A 12,563-nucleotide genomic window follows, 5' to 3' on the forward strand; every position below is an offset into this window, starting at 1 on the left:
TCCAGTCAACACAACGTGACTGTCAGCAGCAGCAGTCTGTAACATGGACGCTACAGGAGGAAGCAGAGCCCCACACATGGCCACCTCTTGCCCTGACGAGACAGATTTGTATCAAGCATCACACCCGTGCTATTTAGACCAGGTTGATTGAAGATGCGACAAAAGGCAGATCATAGAATGTAATACATGTGTGGAGGGGAGTGATATTTGTCTATGTACCTGGGCACCAGGGAGTCACCCCCTCTCAAGGTGGTTGGGTCCAGCTCAAAGATAGAGGAGATGTCCATGCCATCAGGGACAGACACCAGTTGGTACATGACTCTCTCTTGAGGGGTTCGCAGACGCGCTCGCAGGGCTTCATGATCCGAGTCCAACTGCAGGTACAGTAGGGAGAGGACGCTGTCAGTTTATGGAGCTTCATACTAAAATCCCGACTCAGCAATTCAGTTCATAATTTCAATGCAGTGATATTACTGTCTATGACTGTGTGTAACAGATGAGGCTGAGAGCATGAAGATGTTGCACACATTTCCGCCAATCTGTTTATAGTTTGACTTATGCATGGCAACAATAGCTTAATCAATGCTATATCAGGGGATCACATTAAGATGATAAAGCATTGCAACATTGTTTGGATTACCACAGTCGTTAAAGACATTTTCTAATTTGCAGCTTTATAGTAGAGTAAGAAGAGAGAAATCATCATCGGGAATAATTGACCAAACTTCATCCAGCTTCCCCCAAGACAAATACACCCACCCAAACATATTTCCTTTGCTGTACTCATCAGTACCAATCAGATGAAGACTGAGCATGAGGTTATATTGAGATTGAAGTCATGCCAATTCAGAGACATTTTCCACTTTTAGAAGAGATAATGTGTGGTTGACTCATCCTGTCAAGTTTACGGATCGAAAAGCTAAGTCAATTCGTGATGTATTTAGCCTCATATGATCATATTTTATCATCTGTAAGTATTTTTTGAAAGCTGTAAATTCAGTGACGGAAACGAATCGTGGAAAGCAGCAGTGGCGACCCATCATTCAGGTCAGGGAGAGGAGAGGGGCAGAGCCCCACCTGTTTTGAGCCCAACATTTCTAGCATATCACATATCAGTTTGCAAACAATGTAAAAAAATAAATATAAATATAATTGAGTTAATAAAGCCGCATACAACCATGGTCTCTTTTTTGTTTTACTGTGTAAGGCAGCTCCAATATGTAGGTGTTTCAGCTATTGGACATTACACAACAAGTTGAAAATCGCAAATTCAACAATGAGTGGTTTGGAAGGAATCAGTGACAGTGGCTGTGTGGTCCCAAATCTGGGATTAATGGGCTCTTTTCCAAGTTTAAAATAATAAACTTTCAACATTGGCCATGCTGTCAATGAAGCATGATTTGTGCCGCGCTCAAAACAACTGTTAACTGGGAACTGTGAAAACTTGACTTCAGTGAGTTCAAGACAGCTGGGAAGTCGGGATTGAATGAGCTCCGGCTGGGGAAATATGTTTTGAACGGTCATCCAACTCAGAACTGTAAATTCGGACTCTTTCTAGAGCTACAACCACAAGCTCAATGACATCATCATGATTCTACCTTGTTTTTTTCCAGAGTTCCCAGTTGTTTTGAAAGCACCATAAATCCAGAGAATGCCAGACTTTGGATGACAAAATTTGCCTCGAAGGACCGTCCTGCCCCCTTCCTGTTCAAGTGAGCACAGCACAACAAGGTGAGTCCAAACATTTATTGTATACTGCTGCATAAATTATGTAATATGCCAGGGGGATATATATACTGTATCTAAGAAATGTTGTGTATGTGTATGTTGTGTAGTAAGATGTTAGTAGCCTTTGTGCCTCACCCTAATAATTTGGTCCATTTACCCTTTATCCGTACTAGCTCATTAATGGCTTAATCGAATTACGGATTGCTTCTTATCCGCCATAGTTTGTACATCAGTTTGTACAATTGTCATTAGAAACCACATTTATTTAAACAAGTCAGCCAAATAAGCTATGCTTTTATAAAGGCAGTAAATGAGGCTGAATGAACTATTTCGCTGCCAGACAAGGCTCCGCTGATAGCCAGGTGTAGCAGTGGTGTTGGGACTGCTGTTTGAACAGCTTTATGTAGGCCCTAACAGTTTGTGGGCACCGTTTGTCACCGTTAGTGCAATTAATGTATTGTTTAATGTTGTGTTGTTTAGTGGCTTTGCTGGCATGCATCCTACTTTCAATTTTTTTTTGCCCCACCAAGATTTACATGCTAAAATCGCCACTGGAAAGCAGACCCTGGATTCCACCCCAGAAAATAATATTCTTTGGCATATTCTTTCCATATATACACGGTATAATGACTTCATCCACAGTAATATGGTGTTATGCTGCCATCTATATGTGAGCTCTAGTACCATATACAGATCATCTAAATATATGGTGTGCTTATATGCTGTGGTGCTCTCCCACAACTAGCAGAACTGCCAATGTTACAAAAAGAAACTCTCCTTTTAGAATATACAGAAATAGCTTCAAATGATAGATGGTAATAGAGAATGTTGAATAAAGGAAAAACCTGCACTCACTGAACTATTCTTTACTTTAAAACATTTTTGCAGCAGAGGTCAGAACAAACGGACAGGTTTTGGCCTCAGCTTTCGACCCCATATAGTGAATTGTTTTCATAATAACCACTCAAACACACTACACACAAACAGTAGCCTGAATTGGGGGACACTAATTTAGCTAAGTTAGTTCTCTTCAAGAGGGTGAGTTGATTATTAAAACATGGTTAAAGAGTCCCTCAACTCATCTGTGAAGTATTTGAAAGGATGAAACACAGGGACAGGCACAGTACCTGGAAGTTAAAGGGAACAAAATCCACCACCTGGAGAGGAAACAAGATCCACCACAGATCAGCAGCAGTAGGTAGGGCAAGACAGCAAACACAACATAGACATGAAACACAGATATAGAGCTGTCTCTGTTTGACTTACTGAGGATCGGGGCTCAGGACATTCTTCCACATAGTCAGGATTCACCTGAAAATAGATCAAGAACCAGAATAGGATACTTAACTCCAACATGTGAGGAAGCAAGAGGTAATACATAGTCCTCTTGTAAATGACTATAAAGTCAATCCAACTTAAACTTAATCAAGCCCTGTCGTTAAGACTTTCAGATCGCATAATGAAGTACTGCAAGATGATTGTGTGCATTATACTCCCAGGTATAAATCAAATGATCGTTGCAAGTGGTTGGCAGGTAGACTACCATGTAATATGCCTACTGTCACTGTAAGGGGACTCACCTCAGCAGCCAAGTAAGACCCTGTGGCAAGGTGTTTGAACCTAAACAGGCTGTTCCAGTAGCCAGCCCCGCCCCGACACGGGTCATGGTGGACCACCTGACAGAAGAATGCAACACCTGACAGCATGAGGACAACGTCTGGACTGATAACATACAAGTAAAAACACATTGTAAGATGCAGGACAACCCACATAGTTTCACCTGGTTCTCTCTGTTCCAGGCCTTAAGCTTTGGAACAGTCTACAGAATGTCATGGCAATGCAAGGCTTCCACAATCAAAGGTTGTGTGTAACCATGTCGATAAATATCACTGTATGTGTGATTCACAAGCTGCTGGTGGCACCTTAATTGGGGAGGATGGGCTCATAGTAATGGCTGGAACGGAATAGTATCGAACACATTAAAAACATGATTTTCTTGTGTTTGATACCATTCCATTCACGCCATTCTAGACATTATCATGAGCCATCCTGCCCTCAGCAGCCTCCTGTAGCATGATTGTGTAACATGACTCAGACCATGTATCTACTATCTACTTGTTCTATGCTCACCTCCACTTCCCACAATGCCTTGCTGCTAGTGGCGGAGGTGGCGGACTGGCGTCCTGTAGTCCTGAGAAATACATACTCCTTCTTTTTGAAGTCGTCACATGTCAGGAACTTCTCCTGCTCTGCATGGAACAGCCGAACGACGTCACCCTGGCAACACAAACATAGACACCAGTCAGTATCATGGGGAAGGAGAGCCAGCTAACCTATTTAATGTGTTATTGTGTCTAATACATTTGATCAACTATCAGAGTACCTACCCCTTTAAGAATAATCTCCTTGTTGTCGCTCCATTTCATAAACAAAACTACTTTCCAACTTGTGTTGCAGTTCACGGAGTTCACCTGAAAACCAAGAGGATGAGTCAGGAAAGGCTAAGGTAAAGACATTTATTCACATAATTTAGTTTGGCTTAAAAAAGTGACAAAAACAAATGAGCCTTGGAGTCTGCTGGGTTTGTAAGGAGGAGCACAGTAATGATATAATCTTTTGTCTTAATGGCGGTTGAGCCTTAAGAGTGGATTAAGGACCCTCACTTAATGAACTCAAGAAAATACTGCCGATGATTAGTATATATGAAACAAGCATAAGAGAGGAGCTAGTTGTACAGTGAATATGTTTCCTCATCTTTGAGAGGACATGAGAATTAAGAATAAGGCACACTTCTCAACATGGTTAAAACCTGCACTACTTGTGATTTGTGGAAGTGAAATGTGCAGGCACACCTCGGTTTACATAACAATGGAGAATATGGTTTCTGTTACAAACGCAGTCTCCACCCAGGAGACAATGAAGATGAAACATGTATTCTACCTCATTGCATCCTGGGTTGTCGACCAGCTGATGGCTGCTGGCATGAAGGGGCTGTCCAGCATTCACAGGGTTAAGGACCACCTTGTCTCCAATCACCACCTAGACATACAGGGGAGCAATCAAATAGCATTATTATACACACAGAGATCCATGGTCAACTACACACGTTCACACACAGCCACACACGTTCACACACAGCCATACACGTTCACACACAGCCACACACACAGCCACACACGTTCACACACAGCCACACACGTTCACACACCGAAACACACAGCTGTCCACACTTACTGTACAGAAACCCTCAGAGACACAGCAAACAGAGAGGCAGTGTGATTGTCTTTATCAGACCCATCAGCCAGTAGAAAACCACAAGTAACACTTGTACAACCACTAGTGTCCTCCAGAGCGTGCTATCTGCTCATCTACAGAGGCCCCAGGAGAGCTGTTACGCATGACAGCCCAGAGACACACACAGGGAAAGAAAGTAAAGGGTCAGTCCAGTTTAGAGTGCCCTTCAAGATAAACAGAACCTCTCAACTTTTGGCATCAGTTGATTGCATAATATGAGAGAAAAGCTGTGGTATCATAATAGCAAGGTGAAGTCCTGCTGCGGCACAGGATGTACTGCCAAACGGGTCTGAGCACTGCATAATGAATTCCTTTTAACATCCTTTATCCTAATGTTTCCTTAAAGTCTCTGTCCTCAATGTTGTTATAGCTAGTTACTGGTGCTATGTAACACCAGGAAAATATGATAACACATTGTTCGACTTGTTCCCATCAGACCATGTTGGCTACCAAGCACTCAGTGGCCACACTGGACCTCTCATCAGCACAGGAATAATTCAGCCTGAAAAACCCTAATGACTAAAGCTAACGATGATGACCTATAGTAGCCTACATGCAATTAAACCGGTACACACCCTAAGGCCAACACAATGTCAAAATAGGAAATTATGTATTAATTTAATCGTCAATTCTCTGCACCACGGCTTCTATTTGTAAAGCAGGTAAACTTCAGCGGCATCAAGCGTCAGAGAAGTGCTGTCCTAGAGACCCCTTTGTTAATGATCTTTGCTGTGGTCACTGACGAACGGAGCTTTAAGAATCTCAGGGTGTTTCAATGAATCTCAGGGTGTTTTAATGAATCTCATGGTGTTTTAATTAATCTGTTTTAAGAATCTCAGGGTGTTTTAATGAATCTCATGGTGTTTTAATTCATCTGTTTTAAGAATCTCAGGGTGTTTTAATGAATCTCAGGGTATTTTAAGAATCTCAGGGTGTTTTAATGAATCTCATGGTGTTTTAATGAATCTCATGGTGTTTTAATTCATCTGTTTTAAGAATCTCATGGTGTATACCAGGAACTTTCGAATCTTGCATGCCAGACTGTTCAGGTGAACTTTCAGTGAGACCTGTTAGGCTGTCACACACTGACCTTAGTATTCTTTGTTTTCTTTGTTATTTTGGTTAGGTCAGGGTGTGACATAGGTGATGTATATGTTTGTCTTGTCTAGGGGTTTTGTATGTTTATGGGGGTGTTTCCGATCTAGGTGTTTTTGTAAGTCTATGGTTGCCTAGATTGGTTCTCAATTAGAGGCAGCTGTATTTGGGTATTTTGTGGGTGATTGTTCCTGTTACCAGTGTTCCTATGTGTTAGTGTTCATGTTACGGGACTGTTTCGTCTTCGTTGATTTTTGTTGGTTTATTGTTTTGTTCGTTGTTTAAGTATTCCATTAAATTATGGATTATCATCACGCTGCATATTGGTCCTCTTCTCTTTCACCTGAAGACAGTCGTTACAGATTCACCCACCAACAAAGGACCAAGCAGCGTAGTAACGGGCAGCAGCAGGAGGAGCAGCGCAATCAGGACTTTTGGACTTGGGAGGAGATACTGGATGGAGAAGGACCCTGGATGCAGCCTGGGTAATATTGCCGCCCCAAGGCAGAGCTGGAGGCAGCTAAAGCGGAGAGGCGGCGGTTTGAAGAAGCAGCACGGCTGGAAGCCCGAGAGGCAGCCCCAAAAATGTCTTGGGGGGGGCACACGGGGAGTGTGGCAAAGCCAGGTAGGAGACCTGCGCCAACTCCCCGTGCTTACTGTGGAGAGAGAGGGCTTCGTACTGGTCAGGCACCATGTTATGCGTACGGTGTTCCCAGTACGCGTGCTTAACCCGGTGCGCTACATCCCAGCTCCCCGCATCTGCCGGGCTAGGGTGAGGATCCAGCCAGGGCAGATAGTGCCAGCCCTGCTCTCCAGACAGCCAGTGGGTCTCTTCAGGCCAGGATATCCTGCGTTGCGCTGCCTGCGTTGCGCACTGTGTCTCCCGTATGTCTGCACAGCCCAGTGCGTCCTGGGCCTGCGCCCCGCACGAGCCGGGCTAGAGTCACCATCCAGCCAGGACGGGTTGTTCAGGCCATTAGTTCGAGACCTCCAGTGCGTCTTCACGATCTGGTCTATCCAGTACCACCAGTGCCAACACCACGCACCAGACCTCCAGTACGCCTCCACAGCCCAGTACATCCTGTTCCTCCTCCCCGCACTCGCCCTGAGGTGCGTGTCTACAGCCCGGTACCACCAGTGCCGGGACCACGCATCAGGTCACCAGTGCGCCTCCTGGGTCCAGTACTCCCTGTTCCTGCTCCTCGCACTCGCCCTGAGGTGAATGTCCCCAGCCCAGTACCACCAGTACCGGCACCAGGCCTACAGTGCGCCTCGCCAGTCCCGAACGTCCTGCGACAGTACCCAGTCCAATGCGTCCGGCGACAGTACCCAGACTAGAGCGTCCGGCTACAGTACCCAGTCCAGAGCGTCCGGTGACAGTACCCAGTCCAAAGCGTCTGTCGACAGTACCCAGTCCAGAGCGTCCGGCGACAGTACCCAGTCCAGAGCGTCCGGCGACAGTGCCCAGACCAGAGCGTCCGGCGACAGTGCCCAGTCCAGAGCGTCTGGTGACAGTACCCAGTCCAGAGCGTCCGGCGACAGTACCCAGTCCAGAGCGTCCGGCTACAGTACCCAGTCCAGAGCGTCCGGCGACAGTGCCCAGTACAGAGCGTCCGGCGACAGTGCCCAGTCCAGAGCGTCCGGCGACAGTACCCAGTCCAGAGCGTCCGGCGACAGTACCCAGTCCAGAGTGTCCGGTGACAGTACCCAGTCCAGAGCGTCCGGTGACAGTACCCAGTCCAGAGCGTCCTGCGACAGTGCCCAGTCCAGAGCGTCCGGCGACAGTACCCAGTCCAGAGCATCCGGCAACAGTACCCAGTCCAGAGCGTCCGGCGACAGTGCCCAGTCCAGAGCGTCCGGCGACAGTACCCAGTCCAGAGCATCCGGCAACAGTACCCAGTCCAGAGCGTCCGGCGACAGTACCCAGTCCAGAGGGTCTGGCGACAGTACCCAGCCCAGAGCGTCCGGCGACAGTACCCAGTCCAGAGCGTCCGGCGACAGTACCCAGTCCAGAGCGTCCGGCGACAGTACCCAGTCCAGAGCGTCCGGCGACAGTACCCAGTCCAGAGCGTCCGGCGACAGTACCCAGTCCAGAGCGTCCGGCGACAGTACCCAGTCCAGAGCGTCCGGCGACAGTACCCAGTCCAGAGCGTCCGGCAACAGTACCCAGTCCAGAGCGTCCGGCAACAGTACCCAGTCCAGAGTGTCCGGCGACAGTACCCAGTCCAGAGCGTCCGGCGACAGCACCCAGTCCAGACCGTCTGGCGACAGTACCCAGTCCAGAGCGTCCGGCGACAGTACCCAGTCCAGAGCGTCCGGCTACAGTACCCAGTCCAGAGCGTCCGGCGACAGTACCCAGTCCAGAGCGTCCGGCGACAGTACCCAGTCCAGAGTGTCCGGCGACAGTACCCAGTCCAGAGCGTCCGGCGACAGTACCCAGTCCAGAGCGTCCGGCGACAGTACCCAGTCCAGAGCGTCCGGCGACAGTACCCAGTCCAGAGCGTCCGGCGACAGTACCCAGTCCAGAGTGTCCGGCGACAGTACCAGTCCAGAGCGTCCGGCGACAGTACCTAGTCCAGAGCGTCCGGCGACAGTGCCCAGTCCAGAGCGTCCTGCGACAGTACCCAGTCCAGAGCGTCCGGCGACAGTGCCCAGTCCAGAGCGTCCGGCGATGGGCCGCAGTCCGGAACCTACCAGTCCGGATCCGCCAGAGTCTCCCTCCAGTCCGGATCCGCCAGAGTCTCCCTCCAGTCCGGATCCGCCAGAGTCTCCCTCCGGTCCGGATCTGCCAGAGTCTCCCTCCAGTCCGGATCCGCCAGAATCTCCCTCCAGTCCGGATCCGCCAGAATCTCCCTCCAATCCAGAGGCGCCACTCACTCCAGACTTGACCATCAGTCCAGTGGCGTCCTCTGATCCGTGGTTGGCAGTGAGGGTTCCCGCTCCAGAGACATTAAGTGTGACGAGTCAGAAATGGAGCGGGGACCACGTCCCGAGCCAGAACAGCCACCTCGGATTTATGCCCACCCAGACCCTCCTATATAGTGTTAGGTGTGCGGCTGGGAGTCCGCACCTTTGAGGGGGGGTACTGTCACACCCTGACCTTAGTATTCTTTGTTTTCTTTGTTATTTTGTTAAGTTTCAGGGTGTGACATGGGTGATGTATATGTTCGTCTTATCTAGGGGTTTTGTATGTTTATGGGGGTGTTTTTCCGATCTAGGTGTTTTTGTAAGTCTATGGTTGCCTAGATTGGTTCTCAATTAGAGACAGCTGTCTATCGTTGTCTCTGATTGGGAACCATATTTAGGCAGCCATATTCTTTGGGTATTTTGTGGGTGAATGTTACCAGTGTTCCTATGTGTTAGTGTTCACGTTACAGGACTGTTTCGTCTTCGTTGATTTTTGTCTGTCAGTTTATTGTTTTGTTCGTTGTTTAAGTATCCCATTAAATTATGGATTATCATCACACTGCATTTTGGTCCTCCTCTCTTTCACCCGGAGACAGTCGTTACATAGGCTCTTAATCACTCTCTACCTACATGTCTATGGACATATACAACTGGAACCAGCTAGCCTGAATGATTAAATGCTAGACAACCAATTAACAAATTGAAACATTACCAATAACTAAGAATCACAAAAACGAGCATCGCATCTTGATCTTGAGTGGAAAGGCTGTTGTCTGGGCTTCGTTGTTTATCTACAGAGACATGACCAGACTTCCTATCTGACCCACACTAAAGCCAACACTGGGCTGGACACTCACACTGTCTCCCAGGGAGCGCAGCTTGTAGAAGGGCTGGATGTAAAACCAGGAGCCCTCGTTGCCTGCAGAGTCCAGCGTCACCCTCATAGCATTCTTCTCCAACAGGGCAGGGAGACGCTTATTCACCGTCAGGTACTTATTGCTTTTCAAGTGCAACAGCTGGAACAGAGTGGCAAACAACAGACACAGTTGCAAGTGCATGTAAACATAATTTACATTTCCAATTAGAGTTTTATCAAGTTAAAATATGTATTGCTTATAGAAGTCTCTTACTTTGTATATTGGGGTTTAATAGACAGATACTGTTAATGTCATGGTCTGAGCCTATTAAGGAGTATATCTACAGGAAGAGATTGAGTTAGATGTCAAATACTGGCACAGTGGCCATTCCTGAATATCCACAAAAGAATCTGCCATTTGAAAATATCACACTTGAATTCTTTCTGGACCCTTTTCTCCCCCTGGAATTGTTTTTATAATACTCCAAGGCCCTATTTCAAATATGTTTCTCATGACCTCCTTTGCCCCATAATTTCACCCAAGAAATCAGCCATGTTGACTCAACCAGCATCGACCCCTCAAACAAGTATTCAGTGTGATGTCTGGTACTGGGAGACTAGACCTTAACCAACCTTTGTGGTTGTTTGTTTTGAGGGAGAATGCAGGGACTGAAAAAACAAGACAACTGTCGTTTGAAATGTCTCAGACAATTACAGATACATGCGTTTACAATGCATGCTCTCAAGTGCTGCAACCACATACCACAGTAAGCCTGTGGTAAATATCAAACACTGGCAGAGGAGCATAGCTGTACCCTACTGCCCTCAATACCTTACCTGTCATCACACCCCTAAAACACATAAACCCAATACACCTACTGTACCACTTCCGCCAATACAAATCTGTGAGCATGTTCAGGACTAAAGTTCAGGAGACAGCTGCCCTAAAATAGATACAGTATATGTTGGTGTTTTTAGATGACAGATATCACAACTATCAGGGTGTTCTGGTTGAGGGTCTGTCACTTGAAATCAACTGACACACTTTAGACCCATTTCCCTGTGGCCTGATGATCTAATTTCTGCATAGGAGACTATCACTGGTCACATGCAGGGGGTGATAAGGCCTGGATGATAATTCGCTGCATTTATGGAAGAGCTGTATTGCCTCTCTGCTCCAGGCTTTCCACTAACCTTAATGACACTGTTATATTGTGGCTTTACCAAACTCAATCTCCTTGTTACCTTATCACCCCTACTCTTCCTGCTCATACCTGAATGACATTTCCGTACTGGATAACAGTTCCTAGCAGCTTTCGGTTCTCTGATTCATTCTGCTTCTTCTCCAGATCAGCAGCATGCTGAAATATAGGGATAAAACGAGATGTCAGAGAATATAATGGCCACCAATTAGATTTACTGCTCCAAAAACACATTAAGAATAAGAAGCCGTACTTTATGGAATATAGATCTGGGTTTATGTCGTGTTATAAACTTGGAGAGTGTTTCACTTGTAATGATTTGCTCGACCTCAGCAACACGGCAATGCATGCAGTTTAGAACCAGCAGGCATAATGAGCCGTGAGATGAGGTACTCACATGGAGTTTGTTGAGGAGCACTGTGTCAGTGGTGCTGTTTCCACCTGGTTTTGCTGCCTTCCAAAACTGTTTCTGTGCAGAGTACCTGTTCATGGGGCACAGCTTGAAAAGGCAGTCTGGAAAGACAGAGAAAACAGATGAAGATGTATTATCAAGTTCATAACATTCACTACATGACGTATAAAGCAGTGGAAAGTTGCCAAAAGGGCATGGAAGAGTAATAGGCTGTCAGTATAACAAGGACATGACTAGCTAAATAGATATAACAGGATGATGGTGATTTTAGACATTTTGATTCTCTTGTAGGTAAACACATTGGCCTGATCCAATTGGGGATAGTAGAGCTCTTTAGAAATAGCACAGAGCTGATCAGATCTTAAACAGTGTGAGTCCTGACAGAAAACACACTAGTTCCTCCTCCGGTTCCGAGGCTGGCTACCTGCAAAGCACAATGATGGGAGATCTGATTATCTGTGACAGGGGTAAAAATAGCTGCTCCAGACCAGCACCAAGCACACCACAAAAACTTGGCCAACAAACGCCACAGCGTCCAGGGATTAGCTGTCATGGGACGCATGAAGGAAGAGAGGGAAGAGCTGGATGGGTAAGCACAGGAGGAGGAGCCAGACACAGAAAACAGAGCGGTAGAAGAGAGGGCCCGCTATATGAGAGAGGGAGAGGAAGTGGGTTTAGAGAGTGAAGGAGACCAGGTTAGGGGGACAGAATGGGGAGGGTTATATGCAAATGCTACACAGTGGGAAGGAAGGGAATGAACAGTTTCCTTTTTATGAACAGTTGGCAAACTGTGCAGGAAATGGCAGGGTACAGTAGGACGCAACCCAGAGGGCATACACTGAGGAACGGAGACAGGAATCAACATAAAACAGGCGGCCATCGAAATGCTTAAAACAATGCTAGTTTAGATCAAATAAATTGTAGTTTACGCAGGAAGCCCACTGTACTAAATATTGTAAAGACTTATTTTAGAATTTTCACATTACTTCGACATGCTTTGGATGATCGTGATTATCAGAGGTTAAAAGATTCAACAGGTCACATTCTTCAAATAACATTGCCTTCTCTC

At 46.7% G+C, this 12,563-nt stretch overlaps 1 protein-coding gene across 9 annotated transcripts in view; it reads right to left on the bottom strand.

The window, feature by feature from the left end:
• The window catches only part of LOC110494585 (inositol 1,4,5-trisphosphate receptor, type 1b), a 143,340-nt gene that overhangs the window by 102,585 nt on the left and 28,192 nt on the right, over nucleotides 1–12,563 (bottom strand). For 7 of the 9 annotated variants that reach the window (XM_021569786.2, XM_021569784.2, XM_021569782.2 and 4 more), the window contains 10 exons: nucleotides 11,480–11,595; nucleotides 11,155–11,241; nucleotides 9,882–10,040; nucleotides 4,669–4,767; nucleotides 4,116–4,199; nucleotides 3,859–4,005; nucleotides 3,309–3,404; nucleotides 2,995–3,039; nucleotides 2,856–2,885; nucleotides 220–374 (listed from right to left, as the gene is read on the bottom strand). In XM_021569786.2, coding sequence (XP_021425461.2) covers nucleotides 220–374; nucleotides 2,856–2,885; nucleotides 2,995–3,039; nucleotides 3,309–3,404; nucleotides 3,859–4,005; nucleotides 4,116–4,199; nucleotides 4,669–4,767; nucleotides 9,882–10,040; nucleotides 11,155–11,241; nucleotides 11,480–11,595 — 1,018 coding nt within the window. The remainder of the gene's footprint in view (nucleotides 1–219; nucleotides 375–2,855; nucleotides 2,886–2,994; nucleotides 3,040–3,308; nucleotides 3,405–3,858; nucleotides 4,006–4,115; nucleotides 4,200–4,668; nucleotides 4,768–9,881; nucleotides 10,041–11,154; nucleotides 11,242–11,479; nucleotides 11,596–12,563) is intronic. The other 2 variants (XM_021569788.2, XM_021569785.2) reach the window with 1 other exon arrangement.

Source organism: Oncorhynchus mykiss, chromosome 17 (assembly GCF_013265735.2).
Source record: "Oncorhynchus mykiss isolate Arlee chromosome 17, USDA_OmykA_1.1, whole genome shotgun sequence".
NCBI classification, from domain to species: Eukaryota; Metazoa; Chordata; class Actinopteri; order Salmoniformes; family Salmonidae; genus Oncorhynchus; species Oncorhynchus mykiss.